Raw genomic sequence first — 24,506 nt, forward strand, 5'->3', positions numbered from 1 at the left:
TCTGGCTAAAGATCAACCTCATAGGTTGGAGCACTTCCTGCAATCATCGATAACAATACAAAGATTCTGGAACTATCTCAAATTACTCATTGGTGAAGGGAAAGATGAGAGGCTGAGAGATGAGACTCCTCCCAACAATAGAGACGGTTTTAATACTTTGGAGACATGGGGCATGTCAAACTCGAAAAGGCCCTAACTTCTGCCTGGGTATCAGAGTAGCTGGAATGTGACCCACACACACCTGAACTCACTCCTTTAATTACTAGAATACTGAACAGAAGCCACATCCAGCCTGACGAAGGGATGTCTTTTGCCAAGTAGAAATAGAGTGTATATAGCTAGATACCAGAAAATTCAGGCAGGGTCAATCACACCTTTATTACCTGCACCCCTCACTTCCAGAGTGTTTACATTGCTTAGGAGGCGACAAATAGTTTACTGGTATTTTAGTCTCAGATGGTGAACCACTCAAGTTATTGGCTCTAGGTTTAATCCCTGGGGCTGGACATCTCTGCTTCCTTCTGGCAGATCCAGTATAGATCGTTGATGCAACGCGAGGATACAATGGAGCCTCTGTTCACCACCCCACACAAGTCTCCGTCATCAGGGCCTGTGACACGGAACCTGTTAAAACAAGGAAATTAATATGAGACAGCAGCTGTTATTAATAACTGTACAGACTTTTATTACAAAATATTGGCTGACAGACATGCAGCGTTAAGAAATGTTTTAGTGAATAATGTCTGTAAGAAAAAGCTTCCATTTGTATATTCTTTGAGGGTATTCCAAGGAACCACTTCAAAGATGCGTCGTGCAGCCGAAGTTATGCATTGCTTCAGAGATACGGCGAGGCTGCAATGCAAGGGCCTATGGAGCCATTGAGGATCCCGTTGAGTTGGCTTACAATGTGAAGTCTAGCTTTGAGGATGCAGCATGCAGTCAGGGCGATATGTCAGTTCCAAAGTACTGCAAGGCTGCAATCAGAGTAGGTTGCTGTCGACAAGAGATGCAAGGGCCCGCACTGATGATGCATTGCACAGTGGCGGTTCGGAAGGCACTGTGTGCTGGAGCGGAGATGCAACTCTTGCTACTGGTCTAATACACACAGCACCAGAGATGCATTGGTCCTGCTGGTGTTGCACTGTGCAACAGGGCAGATGAATCAGTTTTGCTGGATCCACAGAGGCTGGTAAGCACCGTAAGCTGACTTCCAAGGTTCCAGCACTGGTGTGGGACCACTTGGCGGGATAGACTCACATATGGCAGACTCCAGGTGCAGATGCAAGGATGTTGGAAGCCTGTTGTTTCCCTGATGCTTCAGATCAGGAGACTAGCACTTGGAGGCACTCAAGGTTCAAAAGATGCAGGTATAGTCCTTCTCTCCCAGGTAAGATGCAGCAGACAGAAGGACAGCACAGCAGCAGTTTTGTCAGAGCAGTAGTCCAGCAGAAGGCCTTCCTTGTAGCCGCAGGTTTTCCTCACAGAGTATCCACAAGTCCAGAAGTGTACTAAAGTGGTGGTTTTTGAGGTTCAGTATATATACCCAGTTGTGCCTTTGAAGTGTGAGGAAGCTTTTAGAGACATGCCTTTGAAGTGCACAAGTGCCCTGCTTTCCTGGCCCCGGCTCCAGACTAACCACAGCATGTATGCAGCCCTTTGTGTGGAGACAAGACACAGCCTTTTCAACAGTAAGTGGGACTGTACCCAGCTCCTCCCTCTCATCCTGCAAGTGATGCAAATCCAGTCACACCTAAGCTCCCCATTGTGTGTGGTTGTCTAAGAGGAATACACAAAACCTAATTGTCACTCACACCCAGTAATGTTACCAAGAGAAAGGCTGCAGGCACCAAATGATTAAGGCAAGAAAACCTTTTAAAAGTGGCATTGTCAGAATTGCAATTTAAAATCTGACTTCACCACAAGTTAAGATTTTGAATTGTAATTCCAGAGACAATAAGCTTGAACTTGTTACTTATTCATATTTGGAAATGTAATAATGTAATAATTTCAATGTTATCCTATGGGAGAGGAAAGCCTTGCAATAGTGAAAATGAAATTAAGGCCCTCATTAGGAGTTCAGCGGACAGGAAGACCCGTCTGCTGAACCTCCGACAGGGAGGTTGCAGCCACACTGGCTATCTCCCCACCGGACCCATTAAGACTTTCCCGCTATGCTGATGGGCGAAACCGAGGTTTTCACTAGTCAACCTAGCAGGAAGGTGGTGGCAGCATTGTCTCTGGCTCATAATCAAGCCAGCTGCAATGCTGTCACCTGCAGGGTGCACCAGCACCCTTGCAATGTTCACTGTCTGCACAGCAAACAGTGAACATTCCAAGGGTGCTGGGCATGGGGACCCCTGCACTGCCCATGCCAAGCGCATGGGCAGTGCAGGGGCCCACCTGGGTGCCCCAGGCACCTGTTCACCACCAGTCTTTTTCATGACAGTAATACTGCCATGAAAAGGCTGGTGTAGAACCAGGTCGTAATCAGAAGGCTGATTCTAACCTGCACCCACCGTCAACCCCTCAAGACCCCCGCTCCCAGCGGAAACAGCTGAACCCTGGCGGTCTGATGGCCAGGGTCTTAATGTGGAGGTCCAACCACCACAGCAGCAGTAGTCCTGACTGCCACCTCGAGTCTGGCGGTCTCAAGACCGACGGCCTTGTAATGAGGCCCTAAATGTATTTTACTACCATAGACAGGTGAGACTTCAAAGTACATGTCATGCTTTTTAAATACATTGCACCCTGCTCTCTGGTCCGTCCAGGGCCTACCCTAGTGTTGACACTTGTATTATAAAGGAAGGTTTGGGATTAGCAAAGGGTGTACCTTTCCAGGTCAAAATGGCAGTTTAAAAATGCACACAGGAGCACTGCAATGGTAGGCCTGAGCGATGTTTAGAGTGCTACTTAAATGGGTGGCACAACCAGTGCTGGAAAGTCTAGCAAAAATTAAGTCAGCAAAAACAGGCGGTTTGAAGGCAAAGCGTTAGGGAAAAATCACACCAAGGATGCAAGGTCTAGCAATCATCATATGATCCACTTGGACGGACGAATCATCACTAAAGTGCAGACACAGTGGGATTATGGGAAATGTTCTGCCCTGCAATGTGTTGCACATGTACAATGTAGCCTGAAATTGTACTTAGAAAAGTGTCTTTCAATAGTAATATAGGGAAGAGTTGCATCTGACTGTGCCCAGACCCGCTAAAACTACTCTAATATGTATCTGGAAAACCGTGACTCTTCACAGTGTTACCATCGGCCTGTGTTTTGAGTGTTTACATCATAAATTAGTATAAGTCCTACAGCCCATGCTAAAGCAGTCATACCCCTTAATATCATCAGTTATTGTTTACTACTATGGCTACTAAGATTTGTTATCAACCTCTTTTGATTCCATTGCAATTTTCGAAATGTATACGGGCTTAGAATTAACCCACAACTGATTTATGTCTGATGAAGAGTTTTCAGCTAAGTAAACCAGTTATACATATCCTGGTCCATTCTTGTGATATGCATCTGGTACTTAGGAGCTTGCAATCTCCCCCTTGACATCTGAATCCCTGAAATTTTTAACACTTAAATTAGTTTTTTCTTGTGGCCATTCCATCTGGTCGCAGATATGGAGAAAATGGAGCTTTGCTTTACCGCACCCCATATTTGAGGTTGTTCCAGGAGAAGGGTATGTTATACCCAGATCCTTCCTTTTTACCTAAGGTTTCTTCTGCTTTTCATTTGTCTCTGGATTTAGTTCTTCCGTAATGTCCCTATACAGAAGAGTTTCTTTGGCATACTCGTGACCGTCTGAGAGGCCTTTTATCTATATGACTAGGACTTCATCTTTTAGGAAGGTGGTCTCCAATAAAGCCCACCATACTACTTCAACTTTGATCAAGTATATTAGGAGGGTAATTTCTCTCTCTTATCAACATGATGAAGATGATCTTCCTTCAGACATACAAGGCTGCTGTACGAGGTGTATGTCCTCATCATGGGGAGCTATCAGGGCACCTTCTTAAAAGATACATGTGCAACTGCCTCTCCCCAAACCTTTATCACTCACTAAAAATTAAAAATGGGGGAGGTTTTTCCTTCAGATTTTTGAATGGCTGTTCTGTCCTTTTATAATTGAAATGTGAATAAAACACTTGGGGCCATATTTATACTCTGGTTGCGCCGAATTTGCGTCGTTTTTTTCGACGCAAATTCGACGCAAAACCAACGCCATATTTATACTATGGCGTTAGACGCTTCGGGCGCCAAAGTGCCCGGAGTGTGCGTCATTTTTTAGCGTGAACCCCTTCCTTGCGTTAATGAGATGCAAAAAAATGACTCCCAGGCCTTTACGTGGTATTTATACTCCCGGGCAAAAATGACGCCCGGGAGTGGGCGTGGCCAAAAACGGAGCATTTGCGCCGCTTTTTAACGCCTGGGTCAGGGATGGCGTTAAGGGACAAGTGGGCTCAAAATGAGCCCACAGTGCCCTCCCCTGCCCCCAGGGACCCCCCCTGCCACCCTTGCCCACCCCAGGAGGACACCCAAGGATGGAGGGACCCATCCCAGTGAAGTACAGGTAAGTTCAGGTAAGTATAACTTTTTTAACTTTTTTATTTTTTTTGTGGCATAGGGGGGCCTTATTTGTGCCCCCCTACATGCCACTATGCCCAATGACCATTCCCAGGGGACACAAGTCCTCTGGGCATGGCCATTGGGCAAGGGGGCATGACTCCTGTCTTTACTAAGACAGGAGTCATGAAATGGCGTCTGGGCGTCGTAAAAAAATGGCGCAAATCGGGTTGAGGCGATTTTTTTGCCTCAACCTGACTTGCCCCATTTTAAGACGCCCTAACGTCATTTTTTCCCAACGCCGGCGCTGCCTGGTCTACGTGTTTTTTTTCCACGCAAACCAGGCAGCGCCGGTCTGCTTGCGCCGGCTAATGCCATTCCATAAATACGGCGCCCGCATGGCGCTTCAGAATGGCGTTAGACGGCGCTAAATTTTTTGACGCTAAACTGCGTTAGCGCAGTTTAGCGTCAAAAAGTATAAATATGGGCCTTGGATGTTGCATTGTTCTTCGTGTTACTGTGTTTTTTTCTTAAACAGCTTGAGTGTACACTCACTGGTAAGGAATGGAAACAAAAATGTTTGGTTTTAATGCTTGGTAAGTTGGCTACTTCTTTATAGGTCATGTATTAACTATTTCTAGGGAGTCCTATTGGTTGGGTATATTTTGTTTTTGGTTTGGGTGAATTCTGTGTGTTGGGACATGAAGTGCTCACTGGTAAGGACTGGGAGAAGGAAGAAGGACGACACAGGTCTCTCTAGTCAAAGTTGGAAATCACTCTCCTTGAGGTAATTGAAAATTCGTGCATGCCCTGGACTTCTTCTCACATGGAGTGAGCGATGTCTTCAAGCTGGTGCCCATCTTAGTGACTTACACACTGGAAGTGGCTTGTGTAACAACAAATGCACTGACTTGAACATTTTGTATTGATTTTTCCTTTCTGGATCTCACTTTAATAGTAGGACTGTTTTAGTTCAAATTGTCATTATATGTCAAGGACAAGAAAGATAATTTAACTTTGACTAATTATTTAGAGTTTGAAGAAAAGACCATTTTTGTTCCTTTACAATCAGTTTAGACAAGAATAGACGATACACAAGAAGTAGCTAAAAAGATTTAAAACACATTTTTGTATTAGAAAGTCTCAAAGTTAAACTGTGATTGTTTCCTTGAGAGCACTGCAGACCAGTGAACTTACACACACTTGTGTTGCAGCACTGATGGTGTTAGCAGTAATGTGTGATTTCTAAATGGTTACTCGATAAGAGATTAGAAACCAAATTGTGGTGAAGCGTCTTCTTAAATTGCAAGAGCCTAGGCTCATCAGGAAGCCTCCTTAACTGGGTGACACAGAAAATATGGAACAATTACATGTCTCAGAAAAGCAATGAGACAAACACGTTAACAGTCCGGTCTGCCAGCACTGCTAATTACCTCACACACTGCACCACTCATGACATATTCTATGACATAAGTGATAACATTAGTGCTATATCTGAAATGACTTCAATGATAACACACCATGAAAGTGGGATGTGCACTATTGATACTTTAGGGCACAAGTTGTAGTTACTTGAGATAACAATACCATGCTACTAAAATAATTCCCCCTTGTGTGAAGCAGGGCCTGGGGTGGCGCAATACATTACTTAGGGGAGTGGGTGCATGCCCCCCTCCCTGAGCCTTTGGGTAGCCTCAGAGGCCCCATCCCCAGGAGCTGACATGAATAAATGGGGTGGGGGGACGCGGCTCTGTTCTGCTTTCCTTCTCTTATCTTATGACCGAGCTTACAAAACCTCTCTGGAATGCACTCCTTAGTCTAAAGAAGACATTTATTGTTATTATTACTTCACCCCGAGGTTCCTGAAAGACGAAATTAGTAGTTGGAAGCACACAAAGTATATAAAAGTACTTCTCAGTTGCTATGCACACAGCAAATACATGTGATTATTTTATAGGATAACTTCAAAGCAAAGCATAAAAGTCAAAACTGCATCTCTGTAGGGCCTATCACTCTGCTTCATCTTTCTGGGGCTGCAAGTTGATGACTCCGGTTCAACTGCGAGAAAGAGATTTTCTACCCAAACGGGGACAGGCAACTGATGTTCGTTCCTGTCTGAAGTCAAGATATTTCTCCCTCGTTGTTGCCCAGAGCCATCGTTAAAAGCAAACTCAGTGTGAGAACCGAATAAACCCGGAGAGTGGCCAATTCTCCAAACTTCACTCGTTCTCAGACTGGATTGAGAGGTAAACACAAAATCTACGTGCTCTTATCAGATAGGGTTTGGTGTGAAAAACACAGCTTGGTCTATCATATGGAAAAACGCAGCTTGGAAAAACACAGCTCATCTGCAATGTCTAACTCCACATTGAAGCCAATAGGCAGCTAACCTAAATACCAAATTTAATGTCTAACGCCATGTTAAAGCAAATAGGCAGCTAAACTGAATACAGAATGTAATGGCTAATGCCATGTTAAAGCCAATAGGCAGCTAACCTAAATACCAAATGTAATGTCTAATGCCACGTTAAAGCCAAAAGGCAGCTAAACTGAATACAACATGTAACGTGCTACTGGTAAACATTGAGCAACTAATATGCGCAGAGGTGAAACACAAAGTCATTGGTCAAACACAATTAATAGCATCACACTCCAAACTATGACCAATTAATTTTTGTTTAAATACCTCTTATTTCAAACAAAAACAAAAATCAAAAACACAAAAAACTAATTAAGCAAATCAGATTTGAATGACAAAAGCAATCACTGTAAAGCAATGGAAGTGGATTAACATATCAATCTCATATACATCTACACTGAAAAGACTGAAACTTATATACTCTCATTGGGATATTGAACAGTGTCTCTAAAACAGCGAGTAGATGTAGCATGAGTTCTAGTCATGTAAAGGTGCACGGTCGACCTGAAAGGTTTGCTGGAATGTAAGCGAAAGTCAGAGTTCCACACGAAAAAACACAGCCAATTAACTGATAAGGTTGCTTAGTTCCAGTGGAAGAATGTAATCAAACAAGTTGACAAACTTTGTATTGAACCCAGGTAGACCTTGAACTGAAGGCGCCAGTTGCGCAAAATGGATCCATGGGGTTTGAACTTTAATCAATCAGGTTCAGGTTGGGGGTTCGGTCCCTCCCCCAACCCCACACGCATACACCCGAAGGGAGACCACACAGCACACTTATGGTCAGTGGCGAGTCGTGGTAGCATCTGCAAAAGAAAAAAGTATGACTTTTCTTGCAAATAACTTTTGTCACTTGACGTGTGCCCTTCCTCTTCCTTTCCTTGTTTTATAATCAGCAGGACGTTTTTGGGGCCCTTTGTTATAATTTCTGCAGGTTCTGGAGGGTCACTTGGGGCTTCAACCCACACCTTAGCACTGAGGTTTGTATCTGCTGCACCACAGCTTCCCTTTCCTTGCACTGTCAGAAGGGCTGGGGCAGACTCCTTCTTTACCAAACCTCTATTCGCTGCACTTTTGACAAGTTGGGCACTTCTGTCTCCAATCTGTATGAATAAATCAGATTATCTTCTAGTTATCAGCATAATTTTGATTTCTCCTTGGTAATCTGCATCAATCACTCCCCCTAAAACCTGCCCAATTTGCCATATCGGTCCTGGAAACTTTCCTCTCCCCAACTGATTTTTGACTGTTTGTGGGACAGATTGCTGTTGTGCGGGCTGACAATTAAGACATTGTAAAATCATAGTTTTTATCAAATCTAGGGGAATGTGCATCTCTCTAATCTCTGCCCACCTGTAAGTGGCTTTTTCTCCCAGGTGTCCATATTTCTGGTGCACCCGCTTTGCTATCCCCACTAAGTCGGAATTCTGGGTGGACACTTCTATCTCTGAATTTTGCTCTTTAACATCTGCAAGGGAATTGAACCAGTTAGGTACAAGCCATGTGGAAAACCAAACAGCTAAACCATTGGCATTGATCAAGAATCAGTTTAAAAATGACACATCTCAAGCAGCTCTTGCTTTAAAGTCTGACACACATTGTACAACTCTGAATCAATAGTCAAACAAACATGCCTTTTATCCTCAGGGGACACGAATTCAAATGGTGCACTCAATTTCACTGGTGACTCTTTTACCTGTGGTACTCCCTGCACCCTCTCCTCATCCTGAAAAGGGGCGTGTGGCACCTGTTCATGTAGGGCTGCAGTGCCTCTAGCCCTGTTTTGCATATACCAGATCCAGTGTATGATACTAGCCTCCTTTGCCTGTCCTATACTGTGAGAGTTAGGTGAACCCATCACCCACTGCTTGTTTGATATTTCAGGTTTCAGAATTACATTATCATTTAATGTCATTTGCTCAGTATTCACTAGAGCCCAATAACAAGTCAAAAGCGTATTCCAAAGTTCCAGGGGCACTCTTGTCCTCCCCTGTTCCTGATTTACATGTAAATCAGTGTTTCCCTCTTGCAGTGTGCACAAATGTAAAGCCTGAAATATTTAATTTGCCAAATCAAAAGTGCGTAGCTGCTCATGTTTTTTCCTAGTTGCTTTGTGCCAAAGTGTTAAGATTTCACTCAGATGAGGGCTATACTGTTTCCAAAAATCAAATAAGCTAATGAAACTCGGTGTCTCTTGCTTAGTGCAAATAGTAAGAAACTCTAAAATCTTTTGTTTTACTTGAGACAACATCTGTCTATTTTCTGGATTCCTCTGAATTCCCAGTAACTGCACATTTTGCGACAGTACTTCTGCCTTGTCTGAATTAATTTTAAACATCGTACTTTGCAAAAGTGGTCTGAAAATCACATTCTTAGCTCTGTTCTCAGTGTTATCTGATAAGGAATGCACTTCAACTGCCAAAAACTGTGGGCTGCTCTGTAGATCTGCGCTCTGCACAAGAGACTCATTTTTTTTAACCTTCTCATTACTGAAATGGGAAAAGCCAGATTCTTCTAAAACAGCAGTTTTATAGATTTCAGCATTATCTTGCATTAATGTGTTCTGGCTAATTTGCTCACGTAAATTCGTATTTTCATGTTCTAACTGCCTACATCACTGCATTTTTCTGTAAGCAGACAAAAGTATCCTAACCCTTCTGTCAAGAACAAAGGAACATCATTTCTTTCAAAAGGCACATTTTCTAAATATGCTTCCAAGCACTCATCCCAAGACTCACACAGTCCTGATAAACAAGAAAACATGTTTCTCACAGCACCATAAGGCAGTTTAACTTCACATACATTTTCAAACATGGTCTGCCGTGCTTCTTTAATTCTCTAAACAACAAAAAACAATTACACTTTTAAATAGTGCACTTCCAATCTCTAACTCGGACTCCCAGACTGACAACTCACGCTAAAATGTTCTGCTTTCCTTCTCTTATCTTATGACCGAGCTTACAAAACCTCTCTGGAATGCACTCCTTAGTTTAAAGAAGACATTTATTGTTATTATTACTTCACCAGGAGGTTCCTGAAAGACGAAATTAGTAGGTTGGAAGCACACGTTTAAAAGTAGTCGCAGCAATGAAAGCGAAATATTTCAAAGTACTTCTCAGTTGCAATGCACACAGCAAATACATGTGATTATATTATAGCATAACTTCAAAGCAAAGCATAAAAGTCAAAACTGCATCACCGTAGGGCCTATCACTCTGCTTCATCTAACAGGGGCTGCAAGTTGATGACTCCGGTTCAACTGCGAGAAAGAGATTTTCTACCCAAATGGGGACAGGCAACTGACGTCCGTTCCTGTCTGAAGTCAAGATATTTCTCCCTCGCTGTTGCCCAGAGCCATAGTTAAAAGCAAACTCAGTGTGAGAACTGAATAAACCCAGAGAGTGGCCAGTTCTCCAAACTTCACTCGTTCTCAGACTGGATTGAGAGGTAAACACAAAATCTACGCGCTCTTATCAGCTACGGTTTGGTGTGAAAAACACAGTTTGGTCTATCATGTGGAAAAACACAGCTTGGAAAAATACAGCTCATCTGCAATGTCTCAACTGCAATGTCTAACTCCACGTTAAAGACAACAGGCAGCTAATCTAAATACCAAATGTAATGTCTAATGCCACGTTAAAGCCAATAGGCAGCTAAATTGAATACAACATGTAACATGCTACTGGTGAACATTGAGCAACTAATGTGCGCAGTGGTGAAACACAAAGTCATTGGCAAACACAATTAATAGCTCCCCACCCTGATCCTCAATAGGCCCTAGAAAACCCATCCCTGTGGCAGAATACCAATAAAAAGGGGAGCAAGTTCACCATTTTTCCCCAACCCTCTACGAGCCATGGGGGCCTTATGCCAACTTTATTAAAAAGGGAAGGAGGTGCAAGCAGCACCCTTCCTGACTTTAATAGTTTCTGGGGACCCTATCCCCAGGGGCAGATCTCCAATTAAAGGGGAGGAGTAGCGTGCCTACCCCATGAGCCTGTAAAATCCCTGGGGACCCCTCAATCACTATTTTCTGGGGATCCCACCCTGGGACTCAATATTTTCCATGTCTGCAAAAGAGCGGGTAGGGAAGCATATGTCTTCTCCCACACCGTCAGACAGGGAAGGAATGTCTGCTCCCACTCAGTGGGAGCTTTAAAACTGCTCTTGCCAGGCAGTAGCAGGCTTTTGTTTTCCTGCCATACTCCTGTGGGAAGGGAAGCACACATGACTCCCACCAGGCAGAAACAGTAATGTGGCCAGGGCAGGCATGTCAGCTCCCACTCAGCAGGAGCTTTAAACTTCTCCTACATGGTGAGAACAGGATTTTGTTTTCCTGACACACTCTTGCAGGCAGGAAAACTCACACTGTCCTGCCCAGCATTAGCAGGAACCCGGGCAGAGAAAGCATGTCTTCCCCCACTTCAAAAATGCTCCCGCTGGGTGGGTGCAGACTTGCGGGCAGGAAACTCACACTGCTGCCGCCCAGCAGGAGCAGAGAAAAACAGCTATTCTCATCGGGAGGGAGCAATGTTGGTTTCTGCAGCACCCATGATAGTTGCTTGTGGCGAGCCAGAAGTGCAGTGGGGGCCTCTGGGCTCTTACTGGAGTGCCCAATGTACTGTGAGGTGGCACCAGGAAACCCACCTGAAGCAGCTAAGGCTCAATGGGATTGGGTACCTGGGGCCACTACAGGCTTGCGACTTGCTCCCCTTTAAACATGTTTAGGCTCAGGGGGATTGGCTCTTACACCGAGCAAACATGCCTATTAGCTGCCCTATCTAGGGGATCCTAGACCCTTACGAATGCCCCTGACCTTCCAGCACTTAGAGAGGGCAGAAACATGTTGGTCCTTGTTTTTTAGACTCTACGAGACATTAATACTCAACTGAGTCCCCAGTCCATTTTAACCTACCTGCGTACACCTGTATTAGAAATGCCCATCCAGGACTGGTGATACATACAGTATTTTTACTCCTAACCTCATCTGGATCCCTGTTATTTATCCAGTAAGATTTATTTCAGCACTCCCTCGACTGTTCCTTTAACAACGAGGTTGAGTCCGCCCAGGTAGTACTATTTTACCTGGGTGGGGCTAGGTGGTCAAATGATGAAGCATGACACTATAATGTGTGTGAGACCACCTAGTCCGTAAAGGGAACTCCCCCTTCTGAGACACATCCCTAGCTATCCTTTCACGAACACCTCCATCTAGTATTTATCTACACCTAACTGGTACGAGTATCTGAGGACGCACTAATCCAGCTGCACCCTCCTCTCCGACCTCACACTTCCAGTGGTTTATGGATTTGTATTTTTTGCTTTGGGAGTACGTGTGGGGCGGCAGGACTCCCACCACTCTCTTTTATGTTTTGATGAAGTGTAAATATGTAACTATAGATTTACTATTCTTAACTCCACATCTACATACCTTGAAGATACATATATATTGTCACTGTACATAGTAAAACTTAGCTTACTATTAGATACTTATTTTCATGATATTTTTTCATGGATATTCTTGACATGAAATTTTAGCCCTCAATATTTCTGTTTCCGACATTCTGCCTAAATACTGAGGATAGAATGTATCACGTACAGCAAAGATGCTGCCTCAAGCTAGCATACTACTGTTGCAGAGCATCAATACAATGTTCACTGAATTCTACTTTTGTGAGTGTAACTCTGTCCCTAACTGCAGCGGAATCTCATGATGTTAAGATTATATTATTAGGTGCATAGGGACTTTGTGGAAGGAATATTGACTACAGTAAAGATACAAAACAGGAATTTATTGTGGGTGCCATACATTTGGGCAACAGAAATGTTAGATCCAAAATCTGCACCCTTTTTGCCACCAAGGTGGTTGTAGTGATGAATCTCGATATCCATTATTGTTATTTATTTTTAACAATAATATCACATTGAGTAACATACTGTGTGCTAAGCAAATAACATTCAAACCCGACATTCAACATACTTAACATAGAAGTAACAGTCACATATTGTATATATGTGTCCTTCATTAGCCACTACTAGAGTCCACTGCCTGTCTTTTGATTTCTTTATACTCGTTTAGGCCATTATTGAGAATTATTGAGATTTGAAGAGTGTCTGCACTTCCATCCCAGAAAGTCTCCATCCCTGGGACCTTTTACCACCTAATCTAAAACCAGCCACCTGATTTCATTGGTCTGGTGTTTGGCATTCTTAAAGTCTTATATTAATGGGGCTCCCTATGGGTAACTATTAAACCGACTACAATTGTGAGAATTTCTTCTGTCTCATTTGGCCTATTTAGGCCAAGTTGCATGGGCACCTTATCAAGTATATTATATCACACGTTGTAAAGCCTTTCAATCATTATTCCCTAATGTTGTTTGTGGATTTCACGCACTCTTGCGTAAGCTCACAGGCTTTCCATCTCCCAACATGGGGGGGATATTAAGGAGTGCTAGATGTTTAACTGGTCAAAGTGATTTAGAACCCTCACTCTCACAATATGGTCCCTAATGCTTCTGCCTTGTTAGAATGAAAAGAGGGGTTGATCAGCTGTGTGTAGTTCATCAATTATTACATTGCGATGCCTATACATCATTTTTTATCACATTAGTACAAGTCCATAAAATGGTAACACATACAAGGCTGTTATTGTTGGCAGTGTTACGAGTCACTGATTGCAAAAAGGCATTTCTTGCGCAGGACTAAGCCAATTTTCTGGCTCACCTGTGTAGACCCTTAGGATTTCCTTTGTCCAGTAGTTTGGTAATAAGTCTATCTGATTCTCGGAAGTAATCAACCCTCAGGGCACAATTTCACTTTGCTCTCATGAATTGCCCATAGGGAAGATTGCTCCCCTCAGGCTTCCGGAGCTGTGGCTAAAATACATGAGGAGAGTATTTCTCACAGTAGGCTACCAGTATAGGGTCTTATACAACTTCTTGTTCATATGTCGAATAGTAATGTCAAGGACGTCTGCAAAATACATGCTCCAGAGTATGATAATCTGCGGAAAGTGATCACATTGGTTTTAAATGTGTGTTGGGCCATAATTATCCATAAAGAGATTCGTCAGGTCAGGGGCAAATATTGAACCCATGGCAACTGCCTTACATTTAAGGTAATATGAGTTTTGGAAAATGAAGAAGTTCCTGACCGTTGCAAACTCCAATAGGGCTATAATGCAATCATGGGTTTCTGGCTGTTTTCAAGTATGGATCTAATTACTTCTAAAGCTTTACTTCTAATCTCTTTGTGGGAGGTTCATAAAGAGTGAGGTAATGTCAATGGTGACCAATATCTGTTCCTGGTGCCCTTGACTTATGCTTTAGTTGATCAAAAAATGGCTTCATGAATGTGTCCATGTACTTGCAAAGGTGCTCAAGTAACAAGCCACATCCATATCTGGAGGTTTATCCAGATGTTTGTGTATACTGGGTAAATTTTATATTTTGGAAATATGAGGACATTGCTTATCTTATTCAAATAGATATATTCACTCTCACTCAACTTATCAACATTTGGGGTGTGGAGGGATGAGTAGGCCCCACCCTATCTGGGCCAATTTGGGCAACGTTACCATCCTCCTGGGCTAACTTTTAAAAACAGGGGAGGGGGCGCGCAATAGGGATATAATGTATAATGATACATGGGATAAAATACCCCCCTGATGGTCATACATGTTAGCAATGTGTTATGTGAGCAGCCGGAGGCAGGAGCCAATATACCTTCATATGATCACACAATTCAGAGTTGCTACAGGTTACACATTATTGTAGAGTTGGATGGATCTTATGTCAACATATGCAGGTGAGACAGAACTCCCTGGCATGCCATGGTAGTCATGAATCTGTAAAACCTCTACATTTGAAAACCCCGTTGCTTCTAGCAGCACAGAAGATGCCTTGAGGTTTGTAAAAGTGTTGTTGGTGAGCAGGTGTCATTTTGCATTGCTGGATCCAGCTTCATTGTCATGAAGGCATCCTTTTCTGTCATTGGGACAGGCAGTGAGTAGGGGGTAGAGAAGTACCTGTCTGTTTGACTGAGATACTCCTTTATATTCAACTACAGTCACTTTATGTTACACTCTTATTCATCCAGTGAGGTGGATTGAGAGAAGGGTGCCTTGAATCCTGAATTCAGTGATAGATCAAAGTGCAAAATGCAGTAAAAGCACCAGCCCTTGTATAAACATGTACTTGATGCAGCATGCATGAATGCTGGGGTATTTTGTTGCTTGTGGGCATTCTGCACACTATGAAACCATTTAACACAGTCAAATAAAAAACCTGTACATTAGTGTGAATTAGACTTCTGTAATAATGTTAAAAATACATGTGGCAAACGTACACAGTTTCATTAAGAGCAGATCCATTAACCCAGGTCCAACGTGTCCCTGCAGGAGTGATGAAAAGTCCAATCCATGCCTGGTTGGAGAATTTGGATGTAAGATAATCCTGCACAAAATAAACACAAATATGTGTTAGGTAAAATCTGTGCAGTCACCTTCCCCTCTGCCAGGGCACAGCTATGTCACTGAAACAGATTGTATGGAAATTAGTGACTAAACTCAACATGCAATTAGATGCTCTCACTCTCTTATAGTGTGCAGCCCCCAGCTCCAAGTGCATCCTTCACACAAGAAAGGGAATAAACATATTCTCCTACAAGCCAGGAAAAGACAAAATTGTCCATGTTTGCTGAAGAGTTTGTGACCTTCCCTGGGCTTTTCTTTTACAGAACATTGGTATAAATTGTATTATTCCTGCTAATCACACAAATACTAAAGCTCTAATAATACAGGCTAGAAACATGACATATGGTCCAAAAATACATCGACAATCCTAGCTGTGCAATCCAATTATATAAATGGTACTTATGTTAATTGTTGCAACTGAAATTACATTTTGTGTTTACTAAGGTGACAAGTTGACCTATTTTAATGTTGCCTTCTTCAACAATATTGAATAATCACGATAATTAATTTCACTCTTCTGGGCTATCAAATGTTTTTTTTAAAGTGTTTGCCTAGTTTATGTTTGCAGGTAAGTTTTCCAATGTAGTTAATATTTTTAAATGGACAAAGGAAGACCTTTCTGTCAAACGTATAACTTGGTACAATGGAAAGTCTAGTACAAAGATATCTTTAAAGAACAACCTGGACCAAACATTTAATTTGAAAAATGTGGTCGCAAATTGCACATTTAGGGCCAGATTTAGGAAAAGTGGTGCTGCTGCCAGTGAAGCACCACTGTTCTTCTGCCCCTTAGCGCCCCCCTAATGCCACCATATGTGCGCCATATCTAAGATATGGTGCACATTGGCAATAGTTAGTAAACTAGCATCAGAATTCTTTACGCTAGTTCGAAGGTTTGCAGGATTAGCCTTAAAAATGTTCACGCTAATCTTGCAAAGCCCATTTAGGCCCATTGTAAACAATGGTGTACCTCCTTTTAATGCCTGAATGAGTGAGCTCTGAAAGTGCAAAAAAGAATGGCATAAAGGAATCTCTAAGATTTCTTTGTGCCACTTTTTCGGCCCCCATAATGGGGAAACGCCCCCTTTGCATACATTATGCCTGGTGCAGGGATTATGTAGTGCAAAGGGTTACAAAGTGGCGCAATGCATTGTACATTTGGCGTGGCGATTTTGGCCTTGTTGGGCCACATTAGCTTAAAAGAAATGACGCTAATGTGTCGAAAGAAGGCGCTAGGGGCTCTTTACTCTACCCCTTACATTTTGCAAATGAAATCTGTTTTTGTAAACCAACCAATAGACAGGCAGTTCATCTACACAATAAGGATTCAGAGTGTGTCACAATCTTAATACTGTGCATAAGACAGATTGCAAACTACAACTCAGTTTGGAGTGCATCACAGAGATGATGGCCTTCAATGTCTAGACTACCATGCCTTTGACTGCCTCTAAATAAACTTTTTTTATATGCAGATTTTTTTTCTTAAAGGAAATGAGATTGTTATTTGTTTTAAAAAATATAATTTTAAAATGTGTTTGAGAATTGCCAGTGGTCCTCTGGACTACTGCTTATTCCCAAACACACTTTTTCCAACATCCAGAAAGGGGATGGCGTTCCAAAGCATCATGACCCCTTTGGAAATGGGTTACCACATGGGCCGGACTGGTAACCCAGAGCAGCCCTGGCACATTTTGTCAGACCAGGGCCCAAAGTGTGCATAGCAAGCAGGCATGACTCTACAATGGGGCTTTGGGGAGGGTGATGATCTCCCGATAATGACAATTTGGAAAACAATAGCAAAAAGAGTGCATTTTACAATATATTTTTCATGATATATTCAATTGTATTAGTAGTTAAAGCATAATAAATAGCACCAGAATATCAATCTTTATTGGGGCTCTTCAATTATTCTCTCACCATCACCCCCTAACAGGGCCTCTCATCTCTCCAGAGCACCTCTCACACATGTATTTCATTTGTTTCACAGTGCCTCTCTTTCCTTTGTAGGGTGTTGGAACACTTTACATCACACACACATACAGATACAATGAATCATACATGTGTACATGTAGAAATTGTTATACAAGGCAAAGGGGACTAGTAGGTGTGAGATTCATTTCATCCCTACTGGTAGGCATTTTTTAAGAGTGCTTGGTAACAGGTTGCAAAAACTCAGGATTCAGAATGAAACACCTGGGTTAAGGTTAGCTTACTAATAACAATTTATTTCTGCCATAAAAACACTTTTTTAGCAACATTTGGACAATGGAAGACTGAGAAAAAAACATAACATTTTAACATATACCATGCAGTTTGCATGCAGCTCGTGGGCAGCAGTATATAGCTCACTGTGCTACATTATGATTGTGACTTATGAACTGCACAGCAAAAAAAGGGTCTCATAAAATACTTTTATGTAATCTGCACAGTACATGTTGTTGCAGCAGGCAATGTCACCCTCTATGCTACCTTAGATGAGTTAAAACTGCCACTAGACAAAACCCTGATCTCTCTTCAGCAGGTACATTAATGACCAGAGATATCTTGGCGCTTTTATTGTTGCCTGAAATCTGGTGGCTATATAAGGAGATTTACAGTGCCATTAAAACTGCTTCATTGCTACAATACCGGACCCACAGTAACATAAGCGTATAGCTTCCATTTTAGGACATCCTCGCTCCTCACTCCTCATCCCTGCTTCTCGTCCATCATCCCTACTTCTCATCCATCATACATCATCCCTACTTCCCATCCAGCATTCCTGATTCTCTTCCATCATCCCTACTTCTCATCAATCATACATCTTCCCTACTTTTCATCCATTATCCCTGCTTCTATTCCATCATCCCTGCTTTTCATCCATCACCCTTACTTCTCATCCCTGCTTCTCATCCCTACTCCTCTTCCATCATCCCTACTTCTTTTCCATCACTCCTACTTCTCACTCCTCACCCCTGTTTCCATCCATACTTCTCATGTTTTTGCCATGTCTGCAGGCTTTACATTTGCTGCATTTCCTAAATCATGATATGTGGTTTACCCAAGTTTTGTTTTTCGTTGTTATGATCGCAGGGCTGCTTTTTGCTAGCTCTACTCTCATGGCTCTTGCCCTTCTAAAGGTTATTCCAGGTTTACTGGGGGCTTCCTTCCATATTAGTGGGTTGTTTTTAATAAGACACAAGTGCTTGTGTAATATAGACCTCACTATTCCTTTCTGCTTGCTGAAGGTTATTAGCCTAAAATGCGGATCTATTGCTTTATGCCTTTTGGTCCCTTCATTCCCAAAGAACAATAGTTCTCTGGCCTTGGATTTCACTTTTGTTTGTGCTGTCTTTACACAACTTATGGGATAGCCTCTGATCAAAAATTTCCTAGACAGATGTTCAAGAGCCTGGGCTTTAGAGACAATATCATTACAGTTTCATTTTACTCTTAAGCTTTCCCCATAGGGGATACTATTAATTAACTGACATGGATGGAAACTGAATGCACGTGATAAGGTGTTCCGTGCAATGGACTTTCTATATGATTTCATTTCCAGTTTGTTCTTTTTGACGTAAACTGTGAGGTCCAAAAGATTAATCTCTTCTGTATGTATAGTGTTCTTAAAGTGTAGATTAAAGTCCTTATTTTCAATTTTGTATAGAATTTTCTTGGCACTTTCTTTTCTGCCTTTCCAAAAAAAAAAAGAGGTTATCTAACTATCTGTTTCAATGTTCCATATGGTCATACCAATTTTGATGGTTTTCTGCTTGGATCACCTGCTCTTCCCACCAGCCCACGTGCAAATTTGCATAGCTGGTGGCAAAGCAGATGCCCATCGCTGTCCCACGAATCTGATGGAATAACTCATTGTTGAAAGGAAACACGCTGCCTCTAAGCACCTCTGGATCATCCTTTATAGCACCTGAGTATTTTTCCACTAATTGACAGGTCTAGCATTTGGGAAATGTTGTATGTCCTTCAACCCATCAGCATGCAGTATGCTTGTGTAAAGAGCTTTACATCAATAGTCATCAGGAGGTTATCTTTTTCCCATGGTAAATCATATATTTCTTTTTAAGAAAATGTCCCATGCCCTGAATGTAAGATTGCAGAGTTTTAACGTAGTCCTTCAACATATTTTGATGTATTTTCAAACGTATTGTCACAGGCTGCTATAATAGAGTGCCCTGGTGGGTTATTTCCATCCTTGGGCAATTCTGGTATTAAATAAAGGATGATCTATTTTCAGGACCTGGTATTTCTCATATAAAATTAATCCTTGGTCTCGCCAATCCAACATTTCTTGATTATACTCAGCAAATATTTGTTTTATTGCTGCCACAGAGACTCTAACGTACCATTGTTCATTATTCAGTTATTTATAAGCTTCTGCCACATATTGTTTTTTAGACCACAATACCAGATTTTACCCTTTGTCAGAGTTTCTGATTACACAATTGGTTTGCGACTTACATTTATTCATCAATTTATAATAGCTTTCCTGATTGTAGTTGGAAGATTGTCTCCTATTCATGCTGGTAAAGAGATGTTTAAATTCCTGAGTCACTAGATCACCAAAGGTATCAATTGCATCTATTGCAGTATCTGGTACAAATTTTGACTTTTGGATTACAAACTGCGGATGTATAGTCATAGATGTTAATACCTTGCCCAACACCTATTAAATCTTCAGTGACTGTTACATTAACGCCTGTAATTTCATTCTCATTTAAAATAGGGGATATTCCTGAGCTGATGGAAATCCATGAAATAAACAGTGAAGTATCAGAAAGCCCTGATATGGACACAATGCAACTGCCCATTGCAGAGGAAAGGCCATTGAATAGTGAAGCATCACCTCAATGTGAACCAGAATTAGAAAATGGATTGACGGAGGAAATCAGACAGGACCCTGAGGAGATAACTATTAACATCTTAACCCTACATGAGATGGTATTTATTACTGATGTACTGGCACAAAGTGGATGCAGCCTCAGACCACATTCTGTCCCCCACTGCCAACAAGCAATAAACATTATGTATTCAGTGAGTTTATAGTAGATGATTTAAACTTAAGGAAAAAGTGGCTTAACAGAAGGGACAAAGGGAACTTCACACAGAAGAATTGGACATCATGACCCCAAAAAAGAACAACTCTATGATCATTAAACCATCAAAAAAAGGGATAATATTGTATTGATGGACCATTGACGCTATGTCATTATAAACCTCAATTAATCATGATGACGGATTATCAGAGTGTGAATACTTTTGAGGGTTAGGCCGATTGAACATGGGGAGCACACACAAATAATGATGGATATTCTGCACTTTTGCCTCACCCACAATGTGTTTTCAACAATAAGGACTACCTACAACAATAGGGAAATGCGATGAGTACCTCCTTCACTCCCACTTATGTAAATTAGTTCATGGCGTAGTGGGAGAAGGAGGTAGCCTGGGATGAGGGGTGTGATCAGTAAATGTAGAATCATGATTTATGTACACACTTTATTGATGACTTATTCCTCCTATGTGAAGGAGAGGAATTAGAACTGAATACTTTCGCCCAGAAGCCTTACTCAACAGTTCGAACATCTGGTTCACCACAATGCACAGTCGGGCACACTGTAATTTCTTGGATATTGAGTTAAGTGTTGCCAAAGACAATTAATAACGGCAATTCACATAAAAGCTACATCTACCAACTCAATTCTACTTGCATATAGTGGTCACCCAAGTGTGCTAAAATGGACAAATGTTGAGAGCAAGAAGAATATGCTCAAGAGAGCATGAAATTGGAAATTAGGTGAAGAGGATTATTGAGAGATTTATCCAACAAGGATACCCATTGTCTATTCTGGAAAATGCCAGTGAAAGGGCTTCTAAAATATAAAGAGATTCCTTACTTTAGCTACAAGACAGGAGACCTGACCAGAAAGATGAGCAGATACACAGACTCGCTTAAGAATTTAACCTAGCTCAATCCAACATAAAGGGCATCTTATAAAAGAACTGGCATATACTAGAGAAAGATGAACATTTGAAGGAGTTCATTGGCTCTGGCCTGCAAATAGCTTTGAGTAAAGCTATGGATGATATCCTGATACAAGGGTTTTTTGATCCACTACAGGAGAAGGATTGGCTAGTAGTAGATACAGAGGGCTTTGTCAAATGCAACTCCTATAAGGCCTGTCAACATGGATTGAACCAGAAATTCTACAGAACATTTGAGGGCCGCACTATCACGATTCTAGATAGAATTACCTGTAATACCGAATATGTTGTGTATGCACTGGAATGTTGTTGAAGTATAGTTATGAAATTGAGGATCAGGATCCTCCAGCACATGTGAGCCATCAAGAATAGGGAAAGGATTTACCTTTGAACAATATCATGGACGGTTCATCATACTATGGGATCACAAACATTAAAACCCACCTATGCAGAGGTGATAGGGATGAGGAATTAAGAAAAGAGGAGTCCAGACTGATACTTACTTTGGACGCAGAAGCTCCATGGGGACACAATATTGATGCAGAACTATATGTGCATTCATAGTTTATAAATATATTTAGAACATTAGTACTGATTTGTGCCCTCAGATGTGCCCCATAAGTCCTCGTCTCTTTTATCATGTTCAATAATTTCAATAAGGTTGGTGTTACAATTCTTCTGGGTCATATGAACTGTAAACACACACACTGCACTTTGCATTTAAGGATGAATGTATATTTGAATATGTTCTCTGGTAATATGATATCTAATCAATTGATACTATTTCCTTTTGGTGCCCTTCTGGTAGTAGGAATAGAATTAGAGCGTATAACACATTATCTGTTGAAATAATATTGGAGCATGTTGCACTTTTTCTTAAGGAAGATAAGTTGAATGGCTCCTTTGACATAAACATGTGCACTTTACCCTAAGGGATATATAGAAATGGCCTTCAAATAAGCAATATATTTTGTGCAGTCCCCTGAGGATGATTGTTGTAGTTTCCTGATTGTTGGATTTTCCTGTTTATATGTGAACCTTCTATACAGGGAAAATACAGTAATTGCTTGTAAAACAGAAACATTCCTTTTGGCATTTGTCAGTTTATGAGCATTATACTTGTGCTACTATGCTGCACCTTTGCTTGGTAAAAGAGTTTTGTTGAAAAGTCATTGGCATATGTGGTATATATGTATTTGTCATTTTGTAGATACTTATTAGTATTGTAATCATCTAAATTATGTGCCTTGGTTTAGAAAGAGAGTTACAATGTAATGATATTAGGATATATGAAATACAACAATTTTTTACTTGTACATCTTAGCACTTAATAAGTTATGAAGACTATTGACCACTTAATGGTCTCTTTGGTTGTGCAATAACTGAATGAATTATGAGGATAATTAATATTGCTCTATTATAACTGATTAGGTTTCACCACTTAGAATATTTTACCCCTCTCTGGTCACTAATGCGAACTGGGTATGAGCACAATCTTTCCCTCCTCGTTATTACTGACTAGATATGATTGAATTAATAATACATATGTGAAAAATGCTTTAGTTCTTCATTACTTTGGATACCATGCACACATATAATCTTTGAATGATGTACTATTTTCATATAGTAGGGTCAGAACGTATTTGGAAATTGCAAAAGAAAAACATTGTGTATGGTGTAGATTGGTGTAAGACGATTCGTGCTGGTCTGAATGTGTTGTAACTTGAAAAGAAAGGAAATCTTCCAATGAAGAATGTCACTGATTATATTTTAATGCATGGGATGTGACCTACCACTCAAGACTATAGAGTTTCTAATTACAATTGTGTCAAAAAGTGGTGGCTAAAATGAGTCACAATGTTGATAAGTTAATGCTCTAGTGTTTGATGGGCCAAGGACTACAAGGAAGGACTGTGTTAATAGGTAATGGTCACCATGATATCACAAGAGACCCAGTTGAAGGGATTTTTTGCATCCCTGTACGTTGACTGTTAACAAATATGGGAGGCTTACAATAAATCCCATAGTTGGATCAATATGGATTAACATGAATCGAATATTGTAAACACTCTGTGCTCTTCTATGTACTTACATACACATATATGTAGAAATGTATTAGATAAAGCACATTTAATTTAAGTAACATATACACATTTTTTATAACTAATTTAAATGACATTATTTATATAATATATAATCTCTTTCTAATATAATTTAAATTAAGATATTATAGTTAAATTATAAAACAATGCTTTGATGTTTCTTAAAATATAAAGTTATATGAAAAATTATCTGGTGTTGCAAGTCAGTAGTTTGGCACCAATCAAAATGTACATAGTGTGAAACAGTCCATAATATACCCACTGAAGAAGTGCCTGCCCCGAAAAGCATTAAGGCTCAAAGGCTTTGAAGCGTTGAATATAAAAAAACACCAACAATGTGTTGTATATTGAGTAATTGGAATGTGGAATTCGGGGCTCGGGTCGTAATGTGGAATGTGTGCTTCGAGAGATGGAATGTGGAATGAAGTTGGGGCTGGGAGAGCGGCGGTTGAGAATGTGCTAGCGAGACTCTTCGAAGGTGGCTCCTTGTTTATCTCCAAATAAACATAAAGTTATTCTTACCTCGCCTGGCTGTGTTTACGGGTCACAACGTAATTTTGGCGACGAGCGGTCTAGAAGAGTGGAACCACCTCGGAACTTACGCAGAGCCACAGAACACATTTCAAGGGCAGCAGCGGCACGAATCTCGGAGACTTCGTAATCCTACGGGGTGAGTTTTGGACGCGGCTTTATCTTCAGCCACATTCTTTGTTTCCATTGACACCCGTGAGGAAGTTTTGTGGCGGCTTTCAACTAAAGCAAGGTGCACGCGTTTCTCACACTTAGTGTGACCCGTGTGAAGGCTGTTTTGCGTCACGTGACCAAGCGCGAGCAGAGTGTGCGCGAGCATTCTCTCTCCTCGCTCCGAACGGGCGAATTGTTTTCAAGGTATCCTAGCAACCTAGATGAGCGGAGAAGCCTTCAATGGAGAAACACACATCACTGTAGCCGTATGTTC

At 41.4% G+C, this 24,506-nt stretch overlaps 1 protein-coding gene across 1 annotated transcript in view; it reads right to left on the reverse strand.

The window, feature by feature from the left end:
* Positions 1-488: 488 nt before the first annotated feature.
* Positions 489-24,506, reverse strand: part of LOC138246797 (killer cell lectin-like receptor subfamily B member 1B allele A) — a 204,395-nt gene continuing 180,377 nt past the window's right edge. Inside the window, exons 5-6 of the mRNA XM_069201559.1 lie at positions 15,338-15,444; positions 489-624 (exon numbers count right to left, since the gene is read on the reverse strand). Coding sequence (XP_069057660.1) covers positions 489-624; positions 15,338-15,444 — 243 coding nt within the window. The remainder of the gene's footprint in view (positions 625-15,337; positions 15,445-24,506) is intronic.

The sequence above is a fragment of the Pleurodeles waltl genome, chromosome 7 (genome assembly GCF_031143425.1).
Source record: "Pleurodeles waltl isolate 20211129_DDA chromosome 7, aPleWal1.hap1.20221129, whole genome shotgun sequence".
NCBI lineage: Eukaryota > Metazoa > Chordata > Amphibia > Caudata > Salamandridae > Pleurodeles > Pleurodeles waltl.